This window comes from Bison bison, unplaced genomic scaffold, assembly GCF_000754665.1.
Source record: "Bison bison bison isolate TAMUID 2011002044 unplaced genomic scaffold, Bison_UMD1.0 scf7180017864516, whole genome shotgun sequence".
In the NCBI taxonomy this organism is placed as follows: Eukaryota; Metazoa; Chordata; class Mammalia; order Artiodactyla; family Bovidae; genus Bison; species Bison bison.
In genome coordinates, this window is record NW_011495069.1 from 4,740,634 (window position 1) to 4,765,615 (window position 24,982).

Consider the following 24,982-nt stretch of genomic DNA (forward strand, 5'->3'; position numbering starts at 1 on the left):
GCATCGCAGATTCTTGTTGAGTTCTTTTTTTTCTATGTGTTTTCAGCTTCAAGTACTGGTGTCTTACACGTACCCATTAACTAAACATGTGAGCCTGATTTGGTAGTCATGAACGGTGGATTTTGTCAGCTGGGTTTTACTGAGGTTTTTGTTTGCTTAGGTCAGCAGTCCCTAGCCTTTTTGGCACCAGGGAAGATTTTTCCATGGATTGGGGGTAGGGGGGTGGTTTCAGGATAATTCAAGTGCCTTACATTTATTGTGCACTTCATTTCTAATCTAATGCTGCTGCTGATCTGACAGGAGGTTCTGGCTCATGGCTTGGAGGTTGGGGACCCCTGCCTTACACAGTTTCACTGTCATTGTTTCTTAGATCTGAGTAGATCTTATTTTTAATCATTTTTGGCAGCAGTTTGTTGAAAACTGTAAATTGATAACAAGGGAAATAATACATAACAAATTCATTGCTGTTCTAAAGCAGTGAAAACAGTTTTTCCATTTTTTTTCTTTATTGATGTATAGTTGACTCACAATATTATATTAGTTTTAGGTGTACAACGTAGTAATTTGATATTTTTATACACATCATGCAAAGTTACTAAAATGTTACTGACAATATTCCCTGTACTGAGCACTACATTCCTGTGACTTACTTATTTTATCACAGATAGTTTGTACCTCTTAACTAGAATTAGCTGAGTTGAGAGTATTGCTCAAATATTCTATTACAAAGCCATGCATTTTATTAGATAAGTTACGTTCTCATTAGTAAGTGTGCTGTTAACTACATGCTTAATTTGTTGACTGCTTGTGATTTTAATGCTATTAGGCACCAAGATTCACTTGTTGATTTCTCTGATTTTCTTCCCCTTAGGGCAAGAGGATTATGACAGATTACGACCGCTGAGTTATCCACAAACAGATGTATTTCTAGTCTGCTTTTCAGTGGTCTCTCCATCCTCATTCGAAAATGTGAAAGAAAAGGTAAGTTAGTCAGATATTCTGTCCCTGAAAAAAAGGTTATCGTAGAACTTCTGTTAACTTGTAAATAGCTTTGGAGGCTTGTAGATTAATGCAGGTGTACTTTTTTCTTTTTTTAAAATATCTTTTCTCTAGTGGGTGCCTGAGATAACTCACCACTGTCCAAAGACTCCTTTCTTGCTTGTTGGGACCCAAATTGATCTCAGAGATGACCCCTCTACTATTGAGAAGCTTGCTAAGAATAAGCAGAAGCCTATCACTCCAGAGACTGCTGAAAAACTGGCCCGTGACCTGAAGGCTGTCAAGTATGTGGAGTGCTCTGCACTCACACAGGTGAGGACTGTGCGGAGCCCCATGTCTATTAACAGTGGAACGGTTTGAGTAGCATTTAGGACACGGGTTGTTTCTACAGTGGTCTGTAGCGCTCAAGAAAGCTGCCCAGGAAGACTGTTAGAAGTCTTGTTAGAGGTCTCCGTTTTTATGAAGAAAATTATTCATCTCTAAATAAAGTGCTTGTGTTGGCGAGCTCCCTGTTTTATGTATCATTTGTAGTGGTCAGGGATTGTGTTTATTTTTTTTTATAATTAATGGTAAGGTCCAGATTAGCACATATTTATAAGAGTATGTGAATGATTCCCCTCTTCCCCCTGCCCCCAACTTAAAGTTTCATCTAAGTAAATCTCATCTTTTATCAGTACTGACAGCTGATGCTATAGTCTCCTGGGGTAATTCATCTGAAATTGGGAATTGGTCGTAATCATTGAGACTTTCAGAGAAAGCTGCCTTGGCCATTTCTCAAGTTTGCCTTTATATATAGTGTCTCTATTCCTAGATTTTGGGAGGCATTCCTTCCTTACACTGTTCACTTTTCTTTATGAATGATTTAATTGGAACTCTCTTCATAGTTTGATGGGAAAATTCAGATTCTGAGGATAGCAAGCAGTGTTAAGAGTATTTTGGGTGAGAGTTACAACTGACTTGTGTGATTTCACCTTCTTTACCTTCATGGTATCGCCAACCTATTCTCCCGTTTGAGAATTGTTCTGTTGGGGGTTGGAAGGAAGGAAGGATTATGGAAATAATTAGCCCAGAACTTTTTTATTCTTTTTTTTTGACGTTTGAACAGTGAACATACGTGCCTAATTAAAATAAGGCAGGACTGAAGGGGAGAGATTTCTTGCAGTTAAGTGAAATTCACTTATATTTTTCACACTGCTTTTTCAGATAGGTTTTTTTTTTTAATTAAAAAAGTCAGATTCTTGATTAAATGTATATACTAAGGTAAATGGCATATATAGTTACATATTATACATGTACTAGGTATTTAGTATGTAGGGTGTAGACATAATTTAGTAATCTCCAATTCAGCCCTGGGCTGGATATGTAAAGACAAAATTTTTGTTGGAAGCTGGATATTTCACAGGATAGCTTCAAGGCCTAATTTTATTCTTCCAAGCCCAGTTTTTCTTGGCAGTTCAGTTCTGTTGTATTGATATTGTAGATATTTAAAAGTTGAGATGATTTTATATTTTCTTACATGTACAGCAGAGATTTTAAAAAATGCTTAATTGTACAGCTGGCTGAGATTTTAAAAAATGCCTAATGGTTCTGTGTTTTGCTAGCATCCCCAGAAAAATGTGTGTGTGTACTGAAGAAGGATGTGTATGGAACATTTGAGTCAGATAACTGTTGCATATCCACATTCTCTGAATATGGGTTGCCTGTGGGGGAAATGGAGGCAAGTAAGCCGTGTGGACCCACTTTTAGGTCACTAGAGATGCTCATTTTAGAGAACTGGATGCTTCCATATAAGATGTTCTCTGTTATGAACAGATTTATTCAGGAAGTCCCTTTTCAGAGAACAGAAATTTGAAAGTCTTAGCAAATATATTTTTCTTATCAGATTTTGAAGTTTGGAGAAATCAAAAGAAGACAGAAAATGGGGTCCCTGGTACAGTTTGGAAGCCGAAGTTTTTAGGACTCCAGAATTTGTTCATTCCTCTAAAACTGAACTCTTTATATAATCAGATAGTGTGATTAAAGCAAAGATTAGGTTTGTCTTGTAGGGGATTAGTTGATCTTTGTTAATAAGCGGGAACATATTTGCTTCGTATTAAGGGATGCCCTAGTTTCTAATTGTTGTCCTCTTTTTTCCCCTTATAAAATTTATTTCTCCTTCATAGCTTCCCTCCTTTCTTTTATGTTTGACAACCAGAATTTGCTCCTAGATATGTAGAAAGAATTTCAGAGGAACCTTTGACTTGTTTAGCGTTTCTAGTTTGTGAAAGACACAGAAGGAAGAAAACTTTTTTTAACCTTTGTTTCTTTTCAAGCGCTTATTGTTATTTCTCATTTATTTTGTACCTAATGGAATATGTGGTGCCAGTCCTCTAAGATAGTAGGTGGGGGCGGTGAGCAAAGTGGGGCCCACGGGGGCGTCTGGGGCTCGCACATTTGCTACCGGAGCTGTGCTCTGGGGCTTTGGGGGGCATGTTTACTTGGGATCCAACTGACCTAAAGGACATGTGAAACTTGTTTGGGTGGTAAATCTGTGGCTTCAGATTTAGGTTGAGTTTAGGTTGAGTCTATAGACCTGGTACCAGTACTGCTGAGTCATACTGTCACGCTGGAGTTCTGGCTGAGGTGTAAGTGTGTTTCTGCATCTTACTCCTTATAGAGCTGAGAATATTCTTTGTTTTCACTCCATGCTTTATGCTCTGATACCCCATGCGGACATTAAAAGCATTGATCTGCTTGCTAAAACTCATTCTAGGACCCCATTCTTTGTTTTCCTATTGGGTGGTGGTTACTTGCTCTAACACATTACTGAATAACTGAAGTGTATGCTGTTTCTAGAGTCTTTTCTTTCAACTTCTCCCAGTTGGTACTGCTGAACAATTAACACTTTTTCTAAATGCCTGAACCTGTTGTTCTGGAAAACTTGTTTAATCTGAAATCCTGATTAATCCTATCTAGATACGTCATTGAATCTAGAAACATGTAGCATGCTTGTTAGTCTGCTATTTGTGTCCTTCAGTTATTCAGGGGATGAATTCACAGAAGCCTGAAATTGTAATAGGTTTAGTTCCAAACTGTGTGTGCCATTCTTGTCATTAGATGTACTTGGGTATTTTACAAGTACTAATCCTAATTATTTAATGCATGTATCTTGTGTTTATATATCCATTTTATTCCTCTGGCACTGTTTTCATTAATATGTTGTAATGTTAGATTTCAAAGTGTGATTGTTCTAGAAATCAACATGGCATTGTCACAAAAATTGTTTTCTTGCTCAGTTAACCTTTTTTGAGGTAAGACGTTTGTTCAGTTATTTACTCTCTTGATAATGGACTTAAGATCCAGCTTTCTGGCAGTTACTTTTCTAAAGGTGCATTGCTTCTGTGAATTCAACCCATTTAATCCGGACTGCTGTTGTATCTGCTAGTCTTTCTAATCCTCTAACCTGGCTGCTATTCTCTCTCCTCCCCTCTGTCTTGTAGAGAGGTCTGAAGAATGTGTTTGATGAGGCTATCCTAGCTGCCCTCGAGCCTCCGGAAACTCAACCCAAAAGGAAGTGCTGTATATTCTAAACTGTTTTCTCCTTCCCCTCTTTGCTGCTGCTTCCTGTCCCACTACTGTAGAAAGATCGTTTAAAAACAAAGGAATAAAACCATCCTGTTTGAAAGCCTCTGCGTCTTTTTACTCACTACCTTAGAGCAACCTCTGTATTAGTTTTTGATCAAGAATGCAATATCTTATAGAATATTTTTTGTGATCAGTAGTCAAGTTGGACTTGTTTAACTTTCTGCTGCTTGAGTTGCCTGATGCTGAGAGCTTTTTGGTTTGGATTACTATTGCAAAAGGGAACTTGGTCTGGCATTAAGAATGTCCTCTTGGAGAAAATTAAGAGTTTTTAACACTTCTAGATCTTAGTTCTTGATGGAGAAAATAACACAAACATCGTTTTACGCTTGTGACCCATTGTTAATTGTAATTGCATGACAAAATTGATGGGGAGAGGGTGACCTGCTGGTGGAGTGTACTGGGGAAGGGAGGGTTCTTTCCTGGTTTTCCTTTGTGCAGTGAAACTTTGTGTTGCAGTTGCTGTGGCTGTCTGTGCTGTAGTGGAGAGTTTGTCAGTCTGGGTGGGAAAGATACTGATGTACCTGCTACTGCTTTATGAGATCATTTGTTACACTCTTTTAAGAATAGCATCCATTTTAACAGTTGACTGAAGGTTTGTTAATGTTGAGATGTAAAGCTGCCACCTTTATATTTTCCTGCTTCTGATTTTATTGTTGTGAGGGGAAACATACAATTGTGGTTACCTTCAAATTTTGAAATTAAAAATATACAATTGTTTGTATAAATGCCTGATGAAGCTTTTTATTCCTGTTGCACTGACTGGCTCTAGTTTCTCATATGTATAAGGTACCCACATTTCTGCTTCCTTGAACCCCCCTGGCTCTTAATTGGTGGGAAAAAGGGAGTTCAGAGTGAATACCTTTGATGCAGCCACTGTAATCGCTGTCTCCATCTTTGCCTGCGCCTTCCATGTGATAAGGATGCCTCTGCCCAGTGCCCGACCTCTCACCCCTGTTCCATATTCAGCTGTTTCATTTGAATGCAGAGCTGCTTAGTTGTTTTTATGGAAAATGTTTCAGCAGCACATTGTACAAAACTCATATTGAATGAGCAAATGACACGTGTGCTTGTTTGCTTCTTGTGACATACATTGGTCTGCAGAAAGCTTTCTCAAAGAACCACTGTCTCACTCATGAATATCTGCTCCTCTACTCCTGAATTGCTGGATCCTTCCAGTGCCCTGCCTGGACAGAACTTGGTGAAGTGAGATAATTGTGTGTAGATTCAGGGTTTTTCAGTGACTCGTTCTTTGCCAACTCTTGGGGGTTTTGAATGTTTTAAATTTGATCTTCAATTTTATTATACTGAATATCAGACTGCAAATTTTTTTCTTTCTACCCCTTTTCAGAAAGGCCTAAAGAATGTATTTGATGAAGCAATATTGGCTGCCCTGGAGCCTCCAGAACCGAAGAAGAGCCGCAGGTGTGTGCTGCTATGAACGTCTCTCCAGAGCCCTTTCTGCACAGCTGGTGTCGGCATCATACTAAAAGCAATGTTTAAATCAAACTAAAGATTAAAAATTAAAATTCGTTTTTGCAATAATGACAAATGCCCTGCACCTTCCCACATGCACTTGTGTGAGACGAGGCCCATAGGTATGGCCCCCTTCCCCCCTCAATACTAGTTAATTTTGAGTAATTGTGTATTGTCAGAAAAGTGATCAGTACTAGTTTTTGTTTTGTCGTTTCAAAAAAACTATTATTATTTTTGTTTGTTTAAAAGCAAGGCATGCTTGTGATGACTCTGTAACAGACTAATTTGGGCTGTTGAAGCTGTTCCCGGGTTCCACTCTGGCGAGTAATCTGGGATATCTAGTGTTTTTTTTTTCCTTTCTTTTTTTTTTTTTCGTTTGGGCGGGGGAGTGTGTGTGGGATTTGTTTATATTTAGTCTTTTTTTTTTAAAATCCATTAACCATTGGACAGCCCTTAGGGGAGGAGGACGGATTGATTCCATGTTCCACTTCCTAGATGTAGTTTAGAGAACATGTTCCCCACCTGGTGCTCTTAGGAAGGAGTATAGTAAACGCCTCATTTAATAATATACTCCTTTTTGAAAGTTGCCTTTTCTCTCCACCCTTGAGTAGGTCCAGTATTTGATGAAACTCATGAAAGTGGGTGGAACCTGTCTTGCCCCTCCTCTTTTCTAGGATGCACTATATATGTGACTGTGACTCTCAAGGAAATTTGTTTGCCATTTGCTGATTTTTTTTTTTGAAGTTAATTTCTAACTTCTTTCACTGATAAATGAAGAAAAGTATTGCACCTTTTGAAATACACCAAATGGATTGAGTACATAATTAAAAAAAATTTTTTTTCCCCTGTCAGTCATTGTCTTAATATGCTTAGGATAGACATGCAGCTTAATAGTGTATGATATGGTGTTCCTAGAACACAGCTGAAGACCTGGTATATAGAGGAAATCCAAGGGGTGGTGCTAGAAGACAGATGCCTGTGGGATGATTCACATCCTCTTCCAAGTCTGAGGATGGAGACCTGCTTCATTAAGAAGCTGAGGGTGGGGTGGGGGTGGGGAGCACCTTTAACAACATGGGGACCAGTCAGGGGAATCCCCTTGTTTCTGTTTTGCATACAAGGAACCCTAGAGCAGCCAGGTGAGGCTCTCTAGTTCAGTAAAAATCCTAGGGAGAGTCTTATGAAGACTCTTCGTAAGTGTTAATAAGGATCTTATCAGCTTATTTTGGTTGCAGTTTTCAAGTTTTAAAAATGTTAGGTTATCTTCCCCACCTTCCCCAAATCCTAATTCTTGTAGATTTCATTAGTGTTGAACCAATGCTTTCTCATGTCTCAATTCTTTGTATATGCATTCTTTTCAGATGTATTAAACAAACAAAAAAACCCTTCACAAGTCAGCCTGGGGGTTGTTATTTTCCCTCCGCCTCTTAATCTTTAGACATTTAGGAGTGGGAACTTGACTCTCATTGACATCAATTTCTAACAGATTTCAGGATAAAAATTTAGAACATAAAGATTTAATGTACTTTGTTTTTTGGAATTCAGGTTGAGTTATTTTTTCCTCTCGTCATATTCAGGTTTCTGTCTTCTCCCCTAAGTTTGACAGGTAGCCTACAAACTCCTTTTCTTTAATATCAAGTGGGTTCCATAGAGAAGTGCTCTGGCAGCTCACTGCTCATGTTGTTGAAATGACAGCGTACCTCCAATCCATGGATTAGTGGGAAAGCAGCCATTTTTTCTCCCAAGTTTTCTGTATCAGTGGTTTTCAAACTTTGCTGCTTTGTAGAGTGCAGCTTGAGCAGGGGATTATTTAGAAGCTTTCCAGGTACTTCCATTACGCAGCCAAGTTTGAGAACCACTGCTCTGAAGGTGTTAACCACAAACTGCTTCTATCAAATTATAGATTCTGTGCCTTCTATCTGAATATAGGGCACATTTTCTGTAGGTGCCAAGAATGATTCATTTATTTTTAAGAGCATTGTACTGATCTGTCTGAGAATCTTAGAAACTAAGGGCTGTTAATTCAGTTAATAAGGCTGATGCAGTGTGTAGCCTCATTTTCATAGTTTTCTATGTGGAGTCATGTTTGACTTGATTCTGTTCTGTGCTAGAACTTAGCTGGGCTGGTTGGGAAGAGGTTAGGAAGAAGCAAATCTAGGCTTTACTGTTTTAACCAATGTGTCTTACTTCTTCCGTGTTGGCCGTACCTGGGAAAGACACATGGATCATGTTATGAGACTGGGGAGCAGAAACTCCGTATCCCTTGTTCTTGGTATAGTGGCATACGGGTCCATCCTGATTCTCACTGGATCCCTGGTCTAGAGCAGTGTTTGACACATAAGAGATAGCTCTGAAAATAGTCATTGGATGAGTACATGGTTTCAAGAATGAATAAATGAAATAGAGCAGGTTACATGGTGGTATTGTTGCATTTTTTACACATCAGAAGAACAGTGGTGCTTAAAGCTAACATTGTTTTCTAGTTAAGCATTTTCAATTTGATTTCCAATATCAGAAGAAATGGATGAAACTGACATTGTTTTCTGTTTAAATATTGTTTTTCTATTTGGCTTAACAAACTTGTCTGTTATCTTTGGCTTAGTGATACTACCCAGCGTGTGTGATAATAGAGATTGGAAAAGGGCTATTTAAAAAAGTCCTTAGCAGACTTAGCTTATGGCAAAATTTACAACATTTAGCCTAATACAACACCCAATAAATACATCACTGTATTTCTACAATACTGATGTTTCACTGAAGGTCTTGGAAGTAGGTTCTGTGCTTTGTTACAGTCAGCGTCCTTGGAGCTGGGTTTTCTCTCTGGCTGCACCACATGGTTTGCAGGGTCTTAGTTCCTGACCAGGGATCAAACCCAGGCCCCAGCGGTGAGAGCACCTAGTTTTGACCACTGGACCCCCAGGGAATTCCCTTTGAGTTGGATTTTATGCCAATAGAAGGACTATATTCATATATTTTAAGGGAATAGAAGGTTGACCATGGAATCAAAGGAATGATTACAATATTTCCTTTATTCTAAAATGTTATATTTCCTTTTTCTGAGGCAGGGCTTATTTTCGTAGTATTGAATATAATCAGAATACCTCTTAAAGTTTTGTGTTATACATTTAGTGTAGTGGTGCTTTTTTCTGAAAAGCTGTCGTTAGATCATTGGTGTCTTCTAATTATCTTCACAATATCTTCATAGAATGGATAAGATACTACGTTTTCTTCATTGTTAGATTTGGACTATTCTCTTGTTTTCCTCCTCTCATTTTGATGTTGTTAGTGGTTATTGGAGGGTGCTGAATGCTAAGGAACTGGTGTACAGGGACCCTGCTTCTTGAGGTTAGTCTTCTCTGGGTACAGCTAACATACATTGAAAATTTGGATGGTTTTTCACCAAGAAGTAGCAACGCTATTATTTTTCAGGAAAGGCTGAGCTCTGCATGGTTAGGATATCTAATAATCTGTGAGGGGAGTGTCTTTGAATCGCATTCCTGATTGAGCTCTCAGTGTTTTCTGTAAGAGTTACCCAGTTTGCCCTAACGTCAGAGCGTGGTGATTAACTTACAAAGCTCAACAGAGGAGTGCACCGTAATATTTTCTTCTTTCCAGGGCTGTTACAATATTTTGTTTATATATTACTTTTATTTTTTTCTGAAGAGCCCCTCCTCCTTTAAAAAAAATTTTATTAACTATTCCTACAATAATGGTACATTACAAACCACTCTAACTCTCAGCTGGCTTTATCCAACAGCATTTATTTTTCTAGATTGTGGGTCAGTTGGATTTTGCCTCCAAGCTTCAGATTGGGCTCAGGTTGGCTTCATGTTTCTTGTTCTGGAGCCTTCCAGAGAGGACATTAGGTGGTGAGCCAGAGTGGGTGCAGGAGCAAGCACATTGAAAATCCCTCACGTTCCATTGTCCAGAGGGTTCCACATAGCCAAGCCCAAAAGCCTGCCACTCAGATGCTCATTTCCCTCAGATTTAGTAATTAAAAAGTACGGTTTTCTTTCTTTCCTTCTTAATAAGGCTCTTGAGGATATTAGCAGAGAATAAAACAGATGTGAGTTCCTGACTTCTGCTTGGAATTTTCTTTCCTTTACATAAAGTTTTGATACCTGCCTTTTTTTTGAATAACCATTTGAGAGAGTAAAACTTTTCTCTGCATGTGTATGCCCATGACATACATTCATTCGTCAGAGCTCTTGTTCTGTACTAGGCTCTGGAGCCATTGGAGAATGACAGCCCTAACTCCGTGTGCGGGCAGCTTCACTCTCCTGGCCCCTTTGTATATAAAATGAGTCTGTACTTAACTGTCATTGAGGTTTCAAGTGCAAGTCTACATAGGTGTGGGGTAGGACCTGGGAATCAATCTAGTTTTTAGATATTCCCAAGGAAAGTTATGACCAACCTAGATAGCATATTCAAAAGCAGAGACATTACTTTGCCAACAAAGGTCCATCTAGTCAAGGCTATGGTTTTTCCAACGGTCATGTATGGATGTGAGAGTTGGACTGTGAAGAAAGCTAAGCGCCGAACAATTGATGCTTTTGAACTGTGGTGTTGGAGAAGACTCTTGAGAGTCCCTTGGACTGCAAGGAGATCCAACCAGTCCATTCTGAAGTAGTTCAGCCCTGGGATTTCTTTGGAAGGAATGATGCTAAAGCTGAAACTCCAGTCCTTTGGCCACCTCATGCAAAGAGTTGACTCATTGGAAAAGACCCTGATGCTGGGAGGGACTGGGGGCAGGAGGAGAAGGGGACGACAGAGGATGAGATGGCTGGATGGCATCACCAACTCAATGAATGTGAGTCTGCGTGAACTCTGGGAGATGGTGATGGACAGGGAGGCCTGGCGTGCTGCGATTCATGGGGTCACAAAGAGTCGGACACGACTGAGTGACTGAACTGAAGATAGACCTTGGATTCGTTATGTTTGGGGACCAGTGTGTGCCTCAGTGGTTCTTAACTCTGACTGTGTGAATGGCACCTTTGGAGCTTATTTAAAAGAAAATAATGCCTGCAGCAATTTTAGGCAATTCCTGGAAATAGGGTCTGGGTATCACAATTTTTTTTCAAGTTATTTTTTGTAGGAACATCATGGCTTTAAAGGTCATTTGCTATTTTAATATGCCCCAGGTTTCGGAACTGTGGCACTAGATTGTCTCTTTAAGGTTTCATTTATATCTGACCTGAGTTTTAGAGTAATTTTGGACTACAGTCTTTACAGCTTTTTTCTCCTTTGAGGAAGAGGCTCTCCATACTTGTGGTCCCAAGCTAGCATTCAGTTCTTCGTAAGCCTTAGTCTTACAAAGTGCGTAGTCGTGGTCTTACTGGTGGACTGACACTGAGATAGTTTAGGCCGTTGTCTCAGCGGTTAGGTTACTTAGGCAGCAGTTTGAGAAGGGGGCAGGTATTTGAGATGTAGAGTTCAGCTAAGGTTTTCTAAGTTAAAGCTAGAATGTAGAGGAAGGCTGTATTTCCCTGATAACTTCAAGACAAGTGTACTGTACAGATTTCATTGAAGATGGAGATCTTTTTCACTCTTCCAGGAATATTCTGATTCATCTGCAGAGAGTACACAGGTCCAGATTCAAAAATATAAGGTAGTGCTATGAGTATAAATTGAAGTTATTCCAACAGAGTACATTGGACTTGTAGGAGATAAAATCTCTTGTTAACTCACGGTCACTTGTTTCCTCTGCTGCAACTCCACCCCAACCCCACACCCACACCGATCCTGGTTATTTGTCAGACCTTTGGGCAGTGTCACTTGGCTTTTATTTCCTCTTTTGTCAGTGAGTATAGTTGCAAGTGGGTTGATTTTATTTTATTTATTTATTTTTTTGAGTGGTTAAATAGGTAATGGTTTCCTTCGTATTAGCCTTATTCTGATACATTAATATTTGGTTGTATGGGGTCTTAGTTTCTTGGTTTGTGGTTTAGGTGTAAGTTGATGCAAAGCCCATGTGACCAGTCCTCTCAGAGGCAGCAACTGGAGTGGAGTACCTGGGTGGGTTTACAGACGTTCATTGCTTTTGAGCCATTAAGTCTGAACTGAAAATTCTTTCTTAACTACCTGGTAATGGGCCATTGGCTATTTGGGGTATAGCTTCATGTAAGTGGGAAAACTTGTGCCAGTATCCAGCTATCTCTTTCTTTTAAACAATTTGTTGAGCTATTTTTAACTCTGGACCCTCTCTTCTGTAGCCCATGGATTTCTTGGATTGTTGAGATTAACTCCGCCTCATGGTGAATTTAAGTTAAAACTGACAGTGACTCTAGGTGTCACTGTATGTGGGTGTATTTTTTTTCCTCTGGCTCCTGGGCCTGTGGGATCTTCGTTTCCCAATGAGGGATCGTACCCATATCCCCTGCAGTGGAAGTGTGGGGCCCTCACCACTGGTTTTGATGTTGTTTAGTTGCTAAGTCATGTCCAATTCTTCGCGGCCCTGTGAACTGTAACCCTCCCAGGCTCCTCTGGACCGCCAGGGACCTCCAGTGTGGGGTCTTGATGGCAGAAGGTGGGGAGAAGGCGGTGAGGTAGAAAGGAATAGTGACTGAGCCAGTTCCCTGGTGGATGAGGGAAATTTCTGAATTATCTAGGAGAAGTTAGGAGTCAGAATTTGTACCAGTCAGAATGTAAAAATCTAAGGTGGTGTGTGCTGGTGGGAAATAATTGCCCCAAATTATAAGACTGTACTAGCTGTGTGATTTTGTCAGTGAATGTCTGTTGGCTCCATTTGCTTCATCTGTAAATAGGAATAATGATAAATTCTACATATCAGGTGGTGAGTGTGAGAATTAAATTATGTCATATATGTGACTGTGTTCTCTAAACACATAAGTGCAATGCAAATATTAACAGCTACCAGATTTGCTTTGCACTGGGGAGAATTTAGGTTTATGTGAGGGAGTACTTACTAACACCATTGTGACATTGCTCCTGGGTGTATATTGGAGAGTTTGTGTTTGAGTAATTATAGGAGTACAGATTCACTGTTTATATAGAGATAAGGCGGTAGAGCTCCAGGTAGTTTAGAGCTTTCTTTAAGAAGAATCTAAGTGCTCGCTTCGGCAGCATATACACTAAAATTGGAACAATACAGAAAAGATTAGCATGGCCCCTGCGCAAGGATGACATGCAAATTCGTGACGCGTTCCATATTTTTTGATTTGGGAGAATGGCATTGAAACGTATAATATCATATATGAAACGAATCGCCGAAAAAAAAAAGAATCTAAGATCCAAGCTTCTCAATTTCATAGAAATACTTCATGTTCGTAGGGCGTGTATCCCAGGAGCTAGATATGCTTCGTCTCTGAAGTTGCTTTCCTTCTCAGACACTCAGGAGGCAAGAACACGTTAAAAACCCCCTCTGAAGATCAGGTCAGCCATGCAGCTTCCCTCCGTGCCCCAGAATTACCAGGACTCTTGTCCCAGGTTGGCCAGATCCCTGAAGCTAAGCGTGAAGATTTTGCTGGTCCAAGCCGTTTTGTGAATATCAAGGGATAAGAAAATGGCAACCCACTCCAGTGTTCTTGCCTCGAGAATCCCAGGGACGGGGGAGCCTGGTGGGCTGCCGTCTATGGGGTCGCACAGAGTCGGACACGACTGAAGCGACTTAGCAGCAGCAGCAAGAACTATTCAGGAACATAATTAAGAACTCACATCTCCCCCATACTTTTGTGTGATGTCAGTTTTACATGTTCATTTAGTACTAAGAGGCCCTCTGTTAGTGGGATGGATGCGGATGGTTCTAATAAGAATGAAAGTCAGGGAGGGGAACTGAACACACCAAGAAGAAGAGAAATTACATTGAGCTGTGTGGGTGTGTTGTTGGGGAGAGGAAGGGTAGGAGGTAAAAGTAAATCAGGAAAGGCTTCTTGAAAAAGGTGAAAGATGGGTCTGATTTGGACATGCAGAGATACACAAGGCTGGAGGGGTCAGGTGGATGAGTGTGGATTTCTGAGAGGAAGGAAAGGAGACAAAGAAGAGAGGCACCTGGTATGTTGGAGTAGACAGGAGCCCAGGTTAGGGATGGGTGTAGTATGAAGAGCGGTAGCTCTTAGGGGCCCCCACAAACATCTGAGTGTTAGAGAGGGAGCACTAATCACTCCAGGAGGGCTCTAGTTATTGAGGTTCATAAAAGAAATGGAACATACTTTTTGGTAAAAGAATAGCGATGTTTACTGACTACAAGTAGCGATGTTTACTACTACTGTGTGCTTGCACTGTGTTGAACCCACAGTATTATCATATTTAATGCTCAGAACAGCCCTGTGAGATCTGTGCTGCAAGTAACTGCTTTATGGGGCTTCCCAGGTGGCTCAGTAGTAAAGAATCTGCCTGCCAAGCAGGAGACACAGGGCAGATAGGTTCAATCCCTGGGTCAGGAAGAGCCCCTGGAGTAAGAAATGGCAACCCACTCTAGTGTTCTTGCCTGGAAGACTTAATGGACAGAAGAACCTGATGGACTACAGCCTGTGGCTGAGCACACATGCAACTTTGTTTTACAGATAAGGACTCTGAGACTTCAGTATTAACATCTCCAACCAGAATTAGAACTCAGGTCTATCTGATTCTGGAACCTGTGTGCTTAACCACACATACATTGTGAAAATAAAATGTATGTGACCAATTACAAAGCTGAAAAACTGTAGTTCAAGCATCGTGTAATGCAGAGGGCAAGCATGGCAGTATAAAAGGCTTTATCTGTAATGGCAGGTTATTGGGTAGGACCTTCTGGGGAAGGTGACTTTAGGAACAGTTCTGGCTTGACAGAATGATTCCCTTTTCCTTTGCATAGATTTAGAGGATCTTGAGGTGCCTTCGATTTTGTATAGTCTGCCTGTAGTCTGTGTAGAGATGTGTTTTTGTTTTTTTTTTTTTCATCATAGCAGCCCTGTGGGTTGGCAGAGCAGGGTCTGTTGATGAGAAAGCTGGACTTTAGAGAGTAACCAAGGCCAGGGAGGTGATGGGGGTACCGTGAGACCTGGTGCCGTGCTGTGCTAAGCCACTTCGGTCGTGTTTGACTTTGCAACCATATAGACTATAACCCACCAGGCTCCTCTGTCCATGGCATTCTCCAGGCAAGAATACTGGAGTGGGTTGCTGAGCCCTCCTTCAGGGGATCTTCCTGACCCAGGAATCAAACCCATATGTCTTACATCTCCTGCATTGACAGGCAGGTTGTTAACCATTAGTGCCACATGGGAAGCCCATGCTCTTTTTTTTTTTAAACTAACTCAGAGAATGACCTTTAGAATCACACCATTGTTTTCCATATATCTAGCATGGGCCTGATTAGGAGAAAGGAACTCTATTACTAGATTACAAAATTCTCATTAGCTTGACCCAAATAAAGGAAAAGCGATTGGAATTCTGGGGCTGCATCTCTCCAGAGTTCCTCACTCTGTCCTGAGTTTACGTAGTGAGCATAGACTTGGTCTGTGTTTGTATTAGTGCTTTTACTTGGTCTTTAATGGGACCCCCTAAGGGAGGGAAGATAGATGACATCACTTGCCAGATGGCAGGACTGAAGTACACAGCTTCGGCTCTGCCACTGACTTGACCTTTGGCCTTAGACAAGTACCATAAGCCTTCTGAGCTTTGCATGCTCCTCTGTGAAATAAAAGTATTCTGTTACCTGAAAGATGTGAGGGTTAAATAAAATGCTATATGTGAAGCACTTAGCATGGTCCTGGGCAAGTAGTAGATACTCAGGAGTAAATGGGATGAATTGAAGCTCTCATCACCATTGGCTCACTTTGAACCAGGGCCAGGGAACCCTCTTGGCTTCTGGGTCTTGGGCTGCTGTGAAAAAGGGGGCTTCAGCCCCACTGCCAGGAATAGGAAATCCTTGCAGGGAGCTCGGGCGTATTGTCCCCCCACCTCACACCTGACCTGCTCTGGGGCAGGGCTGGCTGGCTGTCCTCAGTGCCAGGCCCACAGTGGAGCCTTAGTGCAGCTTCCTGGACCTCCTTTGTAAAAGCTCTATAAGATCTGCACTGGTCTAATGGGGGAGGGATGTTTGGCTTGATTCTGAGTCTCTTACTCATTTAAGAACTGCCACCTCTTGTCTATTGCTTGAGTATTTCACAGCTGTTATTGGTGTCAGGGAGTTCGGTGGATCCCTTGGCAGCTTGTGAGGTGGGCAGGCACCTGCGAGCTCACTGGCCTCATGTGAGAATGACTTCACCCTGGGACGCCATTGATAGTTCTCTTGTCTGCTCCTGTAAAATTCCTCTGTCTTAAAGGCCAATTTCTTTTAAGATCAATCTTTCCTTAACCTGTAAAATTCTTGAACCCTGATAAATGTAATGTTTTGCTTCTAGCTTGCATTATGGTGTTTGATCTTACCTCTTCGTTTCTCCCATGGTAGGTGATATCTCTACTGGGAAAAGCTCTGGATTGGGAGTTGGAAGTGCAGGTTCTAGCTGGGGCATCAGAATTTCCTTGGACAAGTTGCTGTACCTTTTTTGAGCCTCAGTTTCTCCATGTGTAGATAAAATGGTGTTCAACTCCTTTTTGGTTTGTATCTTTTTAGCAGTAGGCCTCTTTTATTCCAAGTAAAATCTTGCATAGAGCCGTGTTACAGAGACCGAAAATGTATCATGGGGAACAGAGCTGCTGTGACTTAAGCAAGTAATTTTAAAGAGAAACAGTATGGAATAAAAAGAAAAATACATATACTTTGGAGTAGAGGGAACCTAAGTATGAGTTCGACTGTGTCAGTAACTAGCAGTGTTAGAGCAAACTAAGACTTCAGTTTTTCAATAATTACACATTTGTAAGTTGAGCCAATAATACCTGCTGAGTTTTTAGCAGAATTGTCATAAAGATCAAGAATAATGTATCTTCATCCCCCAGTGAATGTTCTGTCAGACAGAAGGACAAAGATTGGTCTGTTACCGAATTACTCTCATAGAAGAGCATCCAATTTTATATTATTCGTGGGTTCAAATGGTAAGTCACCCAGTGTGATTTATTCTTTTATTCTTGAGCTTAGGCATTTGTTCACTTCAGGAAACACTTGTTTATATATTGTTCATTTTGCAGGAGGCCATTATAGAGACTCTAGAGCCAGCCTGCCTGGGTTTGAAGCTTGCCTCTACTGTTTAGCTGCTGTGTAATCTTGGGCAAGTTATTTGATATTTTCTTGTGGGGATAATAATGCCTACCTCCTCAGGAGTTTTGTTTTTGTTTTTTAAACTATGGTGACAAATTCCTGTCCAGTCCTGTGGAAAGAGAAACGTTAGAGCACAGGTTGGAGGGAGAGTCTGGTGTGTAGCACCAGTGATAACAGCTCAAAATTTAGCAGGTGGCTCGTCTGTCCCCAGTAGCGTATTTCTGCATTCTGGTTGTAGAAATCTTCTGCCTCATTCAAACGTGCTGTGTGTTTGTTCAGTTGTTTTTTAAATAAATGTTAGCAGGCACAGGTTTGGGCGAGGGTCTTGTATACCTAGAAGAAATAGGAAATTAGTCCCTCGTTTTACATATGGAGCAGGGGAGGATATAAGCTTCACTAACAAGCCATAGCATATGTGGTGGCAGAACCAACTTGGATCCTATACATCATTCAGGACTTTGTCCCTGTTACACAACAAAGGACTCACTTTTTAGAAAGACCAGATAAACAGTTCTTATTAATGAAAAGTAACAAAACATAGTATTTAATAAATTACAGGGAAACAGGAAGTCTGAGGGTATGGGGTTTTCCCCCAGAGGTTGTGGGCCATTAGATTCTCTTACGTGCTTAAAAGACTGAAAGTGAGGTGGAACTGTCACACAGGACTCAAGTGGTCAGAGTTTTTGAGCCAGGGCTCACAAGGGAGGGGATTTCTGATGTGCAGTGTGCGTGGCTGATGGAATGGTATTCTCAAATGATACACATGCTACTACCTTACCAGAAGTGGGAACTTATTCATCTGACTGGAAATTTAGGCTCAGAGTAGCTAAGTCAGTTGCCCAAGATTCTGCAGCTTCAAAATAATGAAACCATGTTTCAGCTCCAGAGCTGTCTGATTCCAAAAGCCAATGTGTTTCCTACAAGACATGCTTGCCCACTTCAAGTGAGAATGAACATTCTCAGGAGGGTTGAGCTCCAGTTGGAGCCACACCTTTGGAGGACCTCTGTAAAAAGAGAAAGTTCCAGAGCCTGAGGCATGCTGCATTGCCCTGTTTTTCCCCCTAGAGTGAGTGGGTGTGTAGATGTCCACCGTGTGGGTTCCTCAAGGTAGGAAGAGAGTGCATCTACCATTCGGAGGCAGAGGCTGCTCCCGAGGGTGGAGCAGAGTTCTTCAGGTGGCTTTTGATGGGACCGGTCTTAATACCAGGTTGCATCTGTTCAGGTCAGGTGATCAGTGCTGGGCTGATAGTGATAGATGACCCTGTCCCCTAAATGACAACTGGAAGGGCCTTTAGAGATTATTTAGACCAACCCTCTCATTGTGTGTGTGCGTGTGTGTGTAAATGCGACAATTGAGAGATAATTCACATACTATACAGTTTAAGGTGTACAAATTCGGTGGGTTTTTTTTCCACCTTATTTTGAGATAGAATTAACATATGGCCCTGTATAAATTAGGTGTGCAGTGTATTGCCTTGACTTGCATGCAACATGAAATGATCGCAGTAAGTTCAGTGAACATCACCTCATACAGATAGAAAACATTTTCTCCTTTGTGATGGGAACTCAGGATGTACTCTCCTAACTTTCATATATAACGTACGGTGGTGGTAGTTTTATTTGTCATGCTGTACATTACATCCCTAGTACTTATAACTGAAAATTTCAATGATTTTTATATATTTGTTCAGTTGTGCTACTGTGACCTTTTTATTTGGTTGTTCTACACGGCATGTGGGATCTTAGTTCCCTTATCAGGAATCAAACCCACATCCCCTTCAGTGGAAGAGTGGAGTCTTTAACTGGACTATCAGGGAGGTCCCGAGGACGTTTTCTTTGCCTCAGAAAGAAACCCTGAACTCTTGCTATCGCCGCCTGAGCCCTCCTCCTGCCCCCAGTGCCTCCATTTCTAAGCAACCACTGATATTACTTCTCTTCCTATAGATTTGCCTATTCTGGATATTTCATATAAATGGAATCGTACAGTTCTGTGTGCTCTTATTTGATTGGTTTCATCAGTTTAATGTAATGTTTCCAAGGTTCACCCGTATTTTAGCATATATCAGAAATTCATTCCCTTTTATGGCTAATATTCCGCTGTATGGACATTTTGTATAATTCATCCATCACTTGATGGACTCTTGTTTCCACCTTTTGGCTATTATATATAATGATTTTGTGTTTGTGTAGATGTTTTGTGTGGCTTCTCAATTTTCAGGCAGAGAGATTGAGTAGGGTGATTTTCTCCATTCCCAGTGCTTTGCCCAATGTGTTCTGTGGCTGGAGGAGGCTGCTGTACCATCCACTTGACTAGGATGGTAATTAATTGTGAGGAAAAGGTCCGTCTAGTCAAGGCTATGGTTTTTCCAGTGGTCATGCATGGATGTGAGAGTTGGACTGTGAGAGTTGGCTGAGTGCCGAAGAATCGATGCTTTTGAACTGTGGTGTTGGAGAAGACTCTTGAGAGTCCCTTGGACTGCAAGGAGATCCAAGCAGTCCATCTTAAAGGAAATCAGTCCTAAATATTCATTGGAATGACTGATGCTGAAGCTGAAACTCCAATACTTCGGCCACTTCATGCAAAGAGTTGACTCATTGGAAAAGACCCTGATGCTGGGAGAGATTGGGGGCAGGAGGAGAAGGGGACGACAGAGGATGAGATGGCTGGACGGCATCACTGACTTGATGGAGATGAGTTTGAGTGAACTCTGGGAGTTGGTGATGGACAGGGAGGCCTGGCGTGCTGCGATTCATGGGGTTGCAAAGAGTCGGACACGACTGAGCGACTGAACTGAACTGGAGCATATAGGGATTTATGGAAGAATTGAGATTATTTTTAGTTTTAGGGCCTTCTGTTCCTCCCTTCAGGTGGACTATAAAGTGGCATGATACTTTCCACTGACCCTTAGCGTAACTCTGGGCAAATGACTTGACTTCTGTAAGCCTGCGTTTTCCTGTTTGAAAAGTAGAATCAATTCCCACCTTGCCGTGTTAAGAACAGCAGTATAGATAAAGTATCAGCATAATTCCTGGGTGTCTTAAGTGGTACCATTATTTGGGAAGATACTGGAGGGGCTAAGGAAAATGGCCACAAGGGGGACCTGTAGTGCTCCAGAGCAGCCACTAGATGGCAGAGAAACAGCAAGAAAAGTTTGGTTGGTGACACAGCTGAGACTTCGCAAGGTGTCTTGAGTGGAAAGAGTACAAAGTCTCGAGCTGCTGAAAACAGAGCCCACTGCCCACAGTGTCTTGCCACTCGTACCTGCAGTCAGTGCTTCAATTCTAAGACCCCGTACTGCCCTCCAGAGCCAGTGATCTTGCTTCTCATATCTCAAAATAACTGAGTATCTTTGAGTTAACCTTCACCCAAGCATCAGTCTTCTCCACCCACCCACTCCTTTTTTTTCTTTCTTAAAATTGGATCATGAACCGAGCCTTTATGCAGGCTCTGTCTTTGGGGACCTTGCAGATGTGTGTAGATAGATATGTTCTGTGTAGGCGTGCTCTGTCTGTACCTACAGCAGCATCGGATTTGGTCTGCCAGAGAGGAGTGAAACATCTGTGTGGGGCATGGGAGCTGGAGGGAACTGGTTTATTTCAGGCCTTTGGGGCTTGGCAGGAATATGTGTAAGCAGAGAACTCCATAAGGCTGTGTACTGAGACTATTAGATGAGATGACCTCCACATCCTCTTTGGGTTCTGAGCCTAGATGGCCGGAATGGGTGGGTAATGGGAGTTTTCAACTTTTCCCTGGGGCATTCAGAAAGATTTCCTACTGCTTGTTTTCTCCTAGTGACATTTTCCTCCCAAGGAAGGAAGTTTATATCTAGCGGAGTTGAGGCTCTTCATTTTGGCAGCGCTCACGAGTAGAAGATGGAAAAATCAAGGAGTTAGTGGCAGGTTGGTGGGATCCTGGGGCTGGAAGTAGTCTTGAAAGGTTATATCCATAACCTTGCATACGGGCTTATGAATGTCTGAATTAGAAGGAAGCTGAACTAGTCCTGGGGCCCCTACAGCCAGAGTGAGAGGGTCTTGGGCAGGCCTGAGGCTTAACCAGATCCCGGCCATTTCTCATCAGGCCTGGCCCTTCGGTTCACTGGAAGCCAGTTGGCTCTGTGTCCAATCTTATGTCTCTGTCACCTTTTCTTAACCTGTGTGTGAGCCTCTCCTTGTATCCAGCATGGTGTCAAGCACATAGTGAGTTCAGATATTTGAACAGAAGAAAGTCAGGAAGAGGAAGAGGGAGCCAGGAATGCAAAAGAAACCAACAGGGGAAGAAACATGTATGGGGTCATAATATCATCTGTTTGTAAAGCTGTTGATAAAACACTTTCATGTTCATCTTCAGAAAAGCCTGTGAGGCAAGTAGACCAGGTATTTATTTTACAAAAGGAGAAAACTGGCGTAGGGTTGGGCTTCTGTGAGATTGACAGACCGAGTCAGAGTCTTCTGGCTCTGAGTCCGGTGCGCCCTCTCCTCAAGGCCCCACATCCGCATAGACGATACCCCCTTTCCACTCGGCGGCTCCTGCGGTCAGGAAAGCTAGGGCCGGCGTTCCACTGATGTACGCAGTGGGTGGGGCTCATCCTCAGCACTGCTCATGTCCCTTTTCCCTCGTGAAGCCGCCTTCCCCTGGGATAGGTGGTGGTTGTCACTTGGTCAGACTGAGGTAGAAATGACTCAGGGGAAACCAGGCTGGCAACTGCTGTTTTGGCTTCCAGATTCAGCAGTCTGGGTTTTGCTTCCTTCATGAGTTTTTTCCCTTCAGATGTTAAAGGGTAAACAACCTTGTTTTGAGACTGGGAAACTGGACGATAGGAAAGAAGGAGCATTAAAAGGGTTGCAGGGTGGTTTTAAAATTAACATGGAGGCTGTAGGCGTTGGAGTAAAACACATCTAGGTTTCAAACCATCTGCTCTTGAATACCTGTGACTTTGGACAAGCCCATTAGACCACTCTCAGCTTCAGTTTCCTCTTAAAATTGACCAACGCCCTTGTTAGAGGGCTGGGGAGGATCGGAGATGGGGTATGGGGAACGGCCTGTGTGCTTCCCCAGGACAGATCCTGGGTTGTCTTCTGCTCTGGGAAGCTGGGAGCAGGAATCCCAGGCCTGGTTCTTGGGAAGCTCACCCCAGAGGTATAGAATCTGTTGCATTTGTCCTTTCCCAGGAGAAGGGGGAGGATGTCTTTAAACTTCTTGCTGGCTGCTGGGCCCTGGGACAAAGGGGAGACAAGCCCCAGGGCTGAGACAATCATGTCTTTATTATCTCAGATGTCTCAGGCCTGTCCCCCGCCTGGAGATATATGGCCAGGAAGGCTAGCTGCATGGCCTCGGCGCGATTCCAGGTTCTCGGAATGTCTGGCTGTTTTATAGCAAACAAGATCACGCACAACAGCCCAGCATCCAGGCATCTCCGCCCCAGCAAGTTCTTTCTCTCTGCCAGCTTGTAAAACAGTGGGACCTACAGCAGTGTGACACAGGCCCCATGCCTCTTGGGGTCCCAGCAGCCTGGTACAGGGCAGCAGTCCTGGGCAATGGTGAACCCATCTAAGACTCTGGGCACAGGGCCAGCAGTGCAGGCCTGGCCGTACCCAGGGACAGTCTTTCAGGCCAGGCCCCGCCTGGCTCAGTCCTCACTTGGAAGCTCTGGGCTGCCCTGATTCTAGCCCACTTCTCTCCCTTTTGACCCCTGGGGAGCAGCTGTAGGGAGCCACTGAGAAGGCTTGTTTACAGATGCATTTGGCACGGGCTGGGGAGACCAGCAGTGATGAGTCCTTGAGTTCCAGCTTCCAGCTGCTCCCAGGTGTTGGGGAGCCTTGCACTCTGGGCCCTGAAGAAAGAGTCCTCAGTGTTGTGTTTGGCTGAGGCTTTGGGAACTTGGAGATGAGGAGACCAGGAGACAGTGGGTCAGATGGCCGTCAGGGCATCATTTATAACAAAGCCACGTGGGCTGGCCCTTTGGGAGGCCTTGTGCAAGAACCAGGGCTTGGAGGGCCAGGCCGGGGCTTTTCTTGGGGGCCCTGAAAGGGGAATGGGCTCCTGCAGTCCTGGGTACTGGTGGATGGAGATGCTTTAATCTACTCTCTTAACTCCTTTGTGCTGGAGAAGGAACCGAGAGGAACAGCCATAAATCTGTAGCTTTTCAGAGCTTCCAAGGGTTCAAACCCACTGCTCTGCTGTCCTTTATCAGGCCAGCAGCCCACTGTGCGGCCGTCTAGGGCTTGGCAGATGTCTGTGTTGCATTTTCTTCTAGAATGCATGCCTCGGGTCACTTGACATTTATTCAGTGCTTTCTGAAACCCTCCTGCCCCATGCCACATAAAATAGAAGATCCAGATCTCTGCCTGAATCAGGAGCTCACAGTCTGAGGGGGAGAATGTGAGCATTAGAAGCAACAGTGTGTGTGACACAGTGGATCTGCACAAGGGGCACCCACCCGTTCTCTACTGCAGCGTGTCCCCTGCCAGCTGCAGTCTGGGGTGTGCACCCTGATGCACCCCGCCCAGCGAGTCTCCGCCTGGCGAGCATTCTCTGCCGTTAGCAGCAGTCGTGATGGCTCCTGGCTGAGCACCCGCTGTGTTGTGTGGCAGGCAACATACTAAGTGCCTACGTGCTTTACCTTCACAGCGGCTCAGTGGATCCCTGAGGAAGCAGGTGAAACGACTTACGCCAGGGACACAGCTGGGACACGGTGGAGCTGGGATTTATTTGACTCCAGAGCTTTTGACCATTAGACTTCCCTGGAGAGGAAGTATTAGAATAGCCAGGGGACAAGTGGTGTATGTAATGTGAAGTGCTTATTTAAGTCACAAGATTTATTTTGAAATGTGAGATAGAACTAACAAAGCAAGGGTATTTTGTTGCCCAAAGGCAGGGGGCATAGGTTAAAGGTTGGGAACCCCTTTCTTGCTAATGATCTGAGCCCTCTCCTGGGTGAACTGGACAGAGCTCTTACCCTTGAGGGCAAGTTGGAGGGGAGTCACCTGCCTTTCCCCTCGCCATGCTGGGCTCCTGCTATCAGGTGAAGCCTGTCAGGCTTGCAGACAGGTGCCTGAGCAGCCTGGAGCCCAGGAATCATGTTCTGTACTGAGCTTCCCCTGGTGCTGAGAGGAGAGGGCTGAGTGTGTGTGTGTGTGTGTATGGCGGGGGTAGGGGGTGGCTTTGGTACCTGGTCAGATGGGAAGGGGAGAACAAGCATCCCAGGTCACACTGAAGGGAGTGTGGCAGAGAGCTCACTCACTGGACCCCAACCTCCATCACGGTCCAGTTCAGTAGGCTCTGAGACGGCACCGATGGGGAAGCTGAGATTCTGGGGCTAGCGTCTCTGAGGCCGGCCAGCTAGCGAGAGGGCTTGAAGACGATCAGTCCCAGGCCCGTGCGGCTCCAGCTCAGGCCCTGTCCACCGCGCGGTACCTGTTCTCTTGAAGCATGATTCTGAAGTCACCCTTACTTACCCCCTTCTGATTCGAATGAGTGCTCTGCCCCCCGCCTCCTGGACTGAAGCAGCCTCAGTTCATCGCAGCAGCCCTGCGTCCTCCTGGTCACTTCTCTGGACCCCGTCCAGTTCTGTGATGAATCAGAGGTACAGCAGCGCACCCTGTCCTGGCTGTTATAGCCATCAGCTATTCCTGAAACTTCCCAGGTGGCTCCAGCCGCAGTCCCAAGAAGGAAGAGGAGGAGGCCCGGGCTGCAGGAGGTGCTGAAAGGTGGGAGGAGGAGGGATGAGGAGACACCCAGGGGATTCTTGTGTC

General features: G+C 43.4%; 1 protein-coding gene across 1 annotated transcript in view; it reads left to right on the plus strand.

The window, feature by feature from the left end:
• The window catches only part of CDC42 (cell division cycle 42), a 54,792-nt gene extending 47,299 nt beyond the window's left edge, over window positions 1-7,493 (plus strand). The window contains exons 4-6 of the mRNA XM_010829996.1: window positions 872-981; window positions 1,114-1,311; window positions 5,972-7,493. Coding sequence (XP_010828298.1) covers window positions 872-981; window positions 1,114-1,311; window positions 5,972-6,061 — 398 coding nt within the window. The 3' untranslated portion in view covers window positions 6,062-7,493. The remainder of the gene's footprint in view (window positions 1-871; window positions 982-1,113; window positions 1,312-5,971) is intronic.
• The last annotated feature ends 17,489 nt before the right edge of the window (window positions 7,494-24,982 follow it).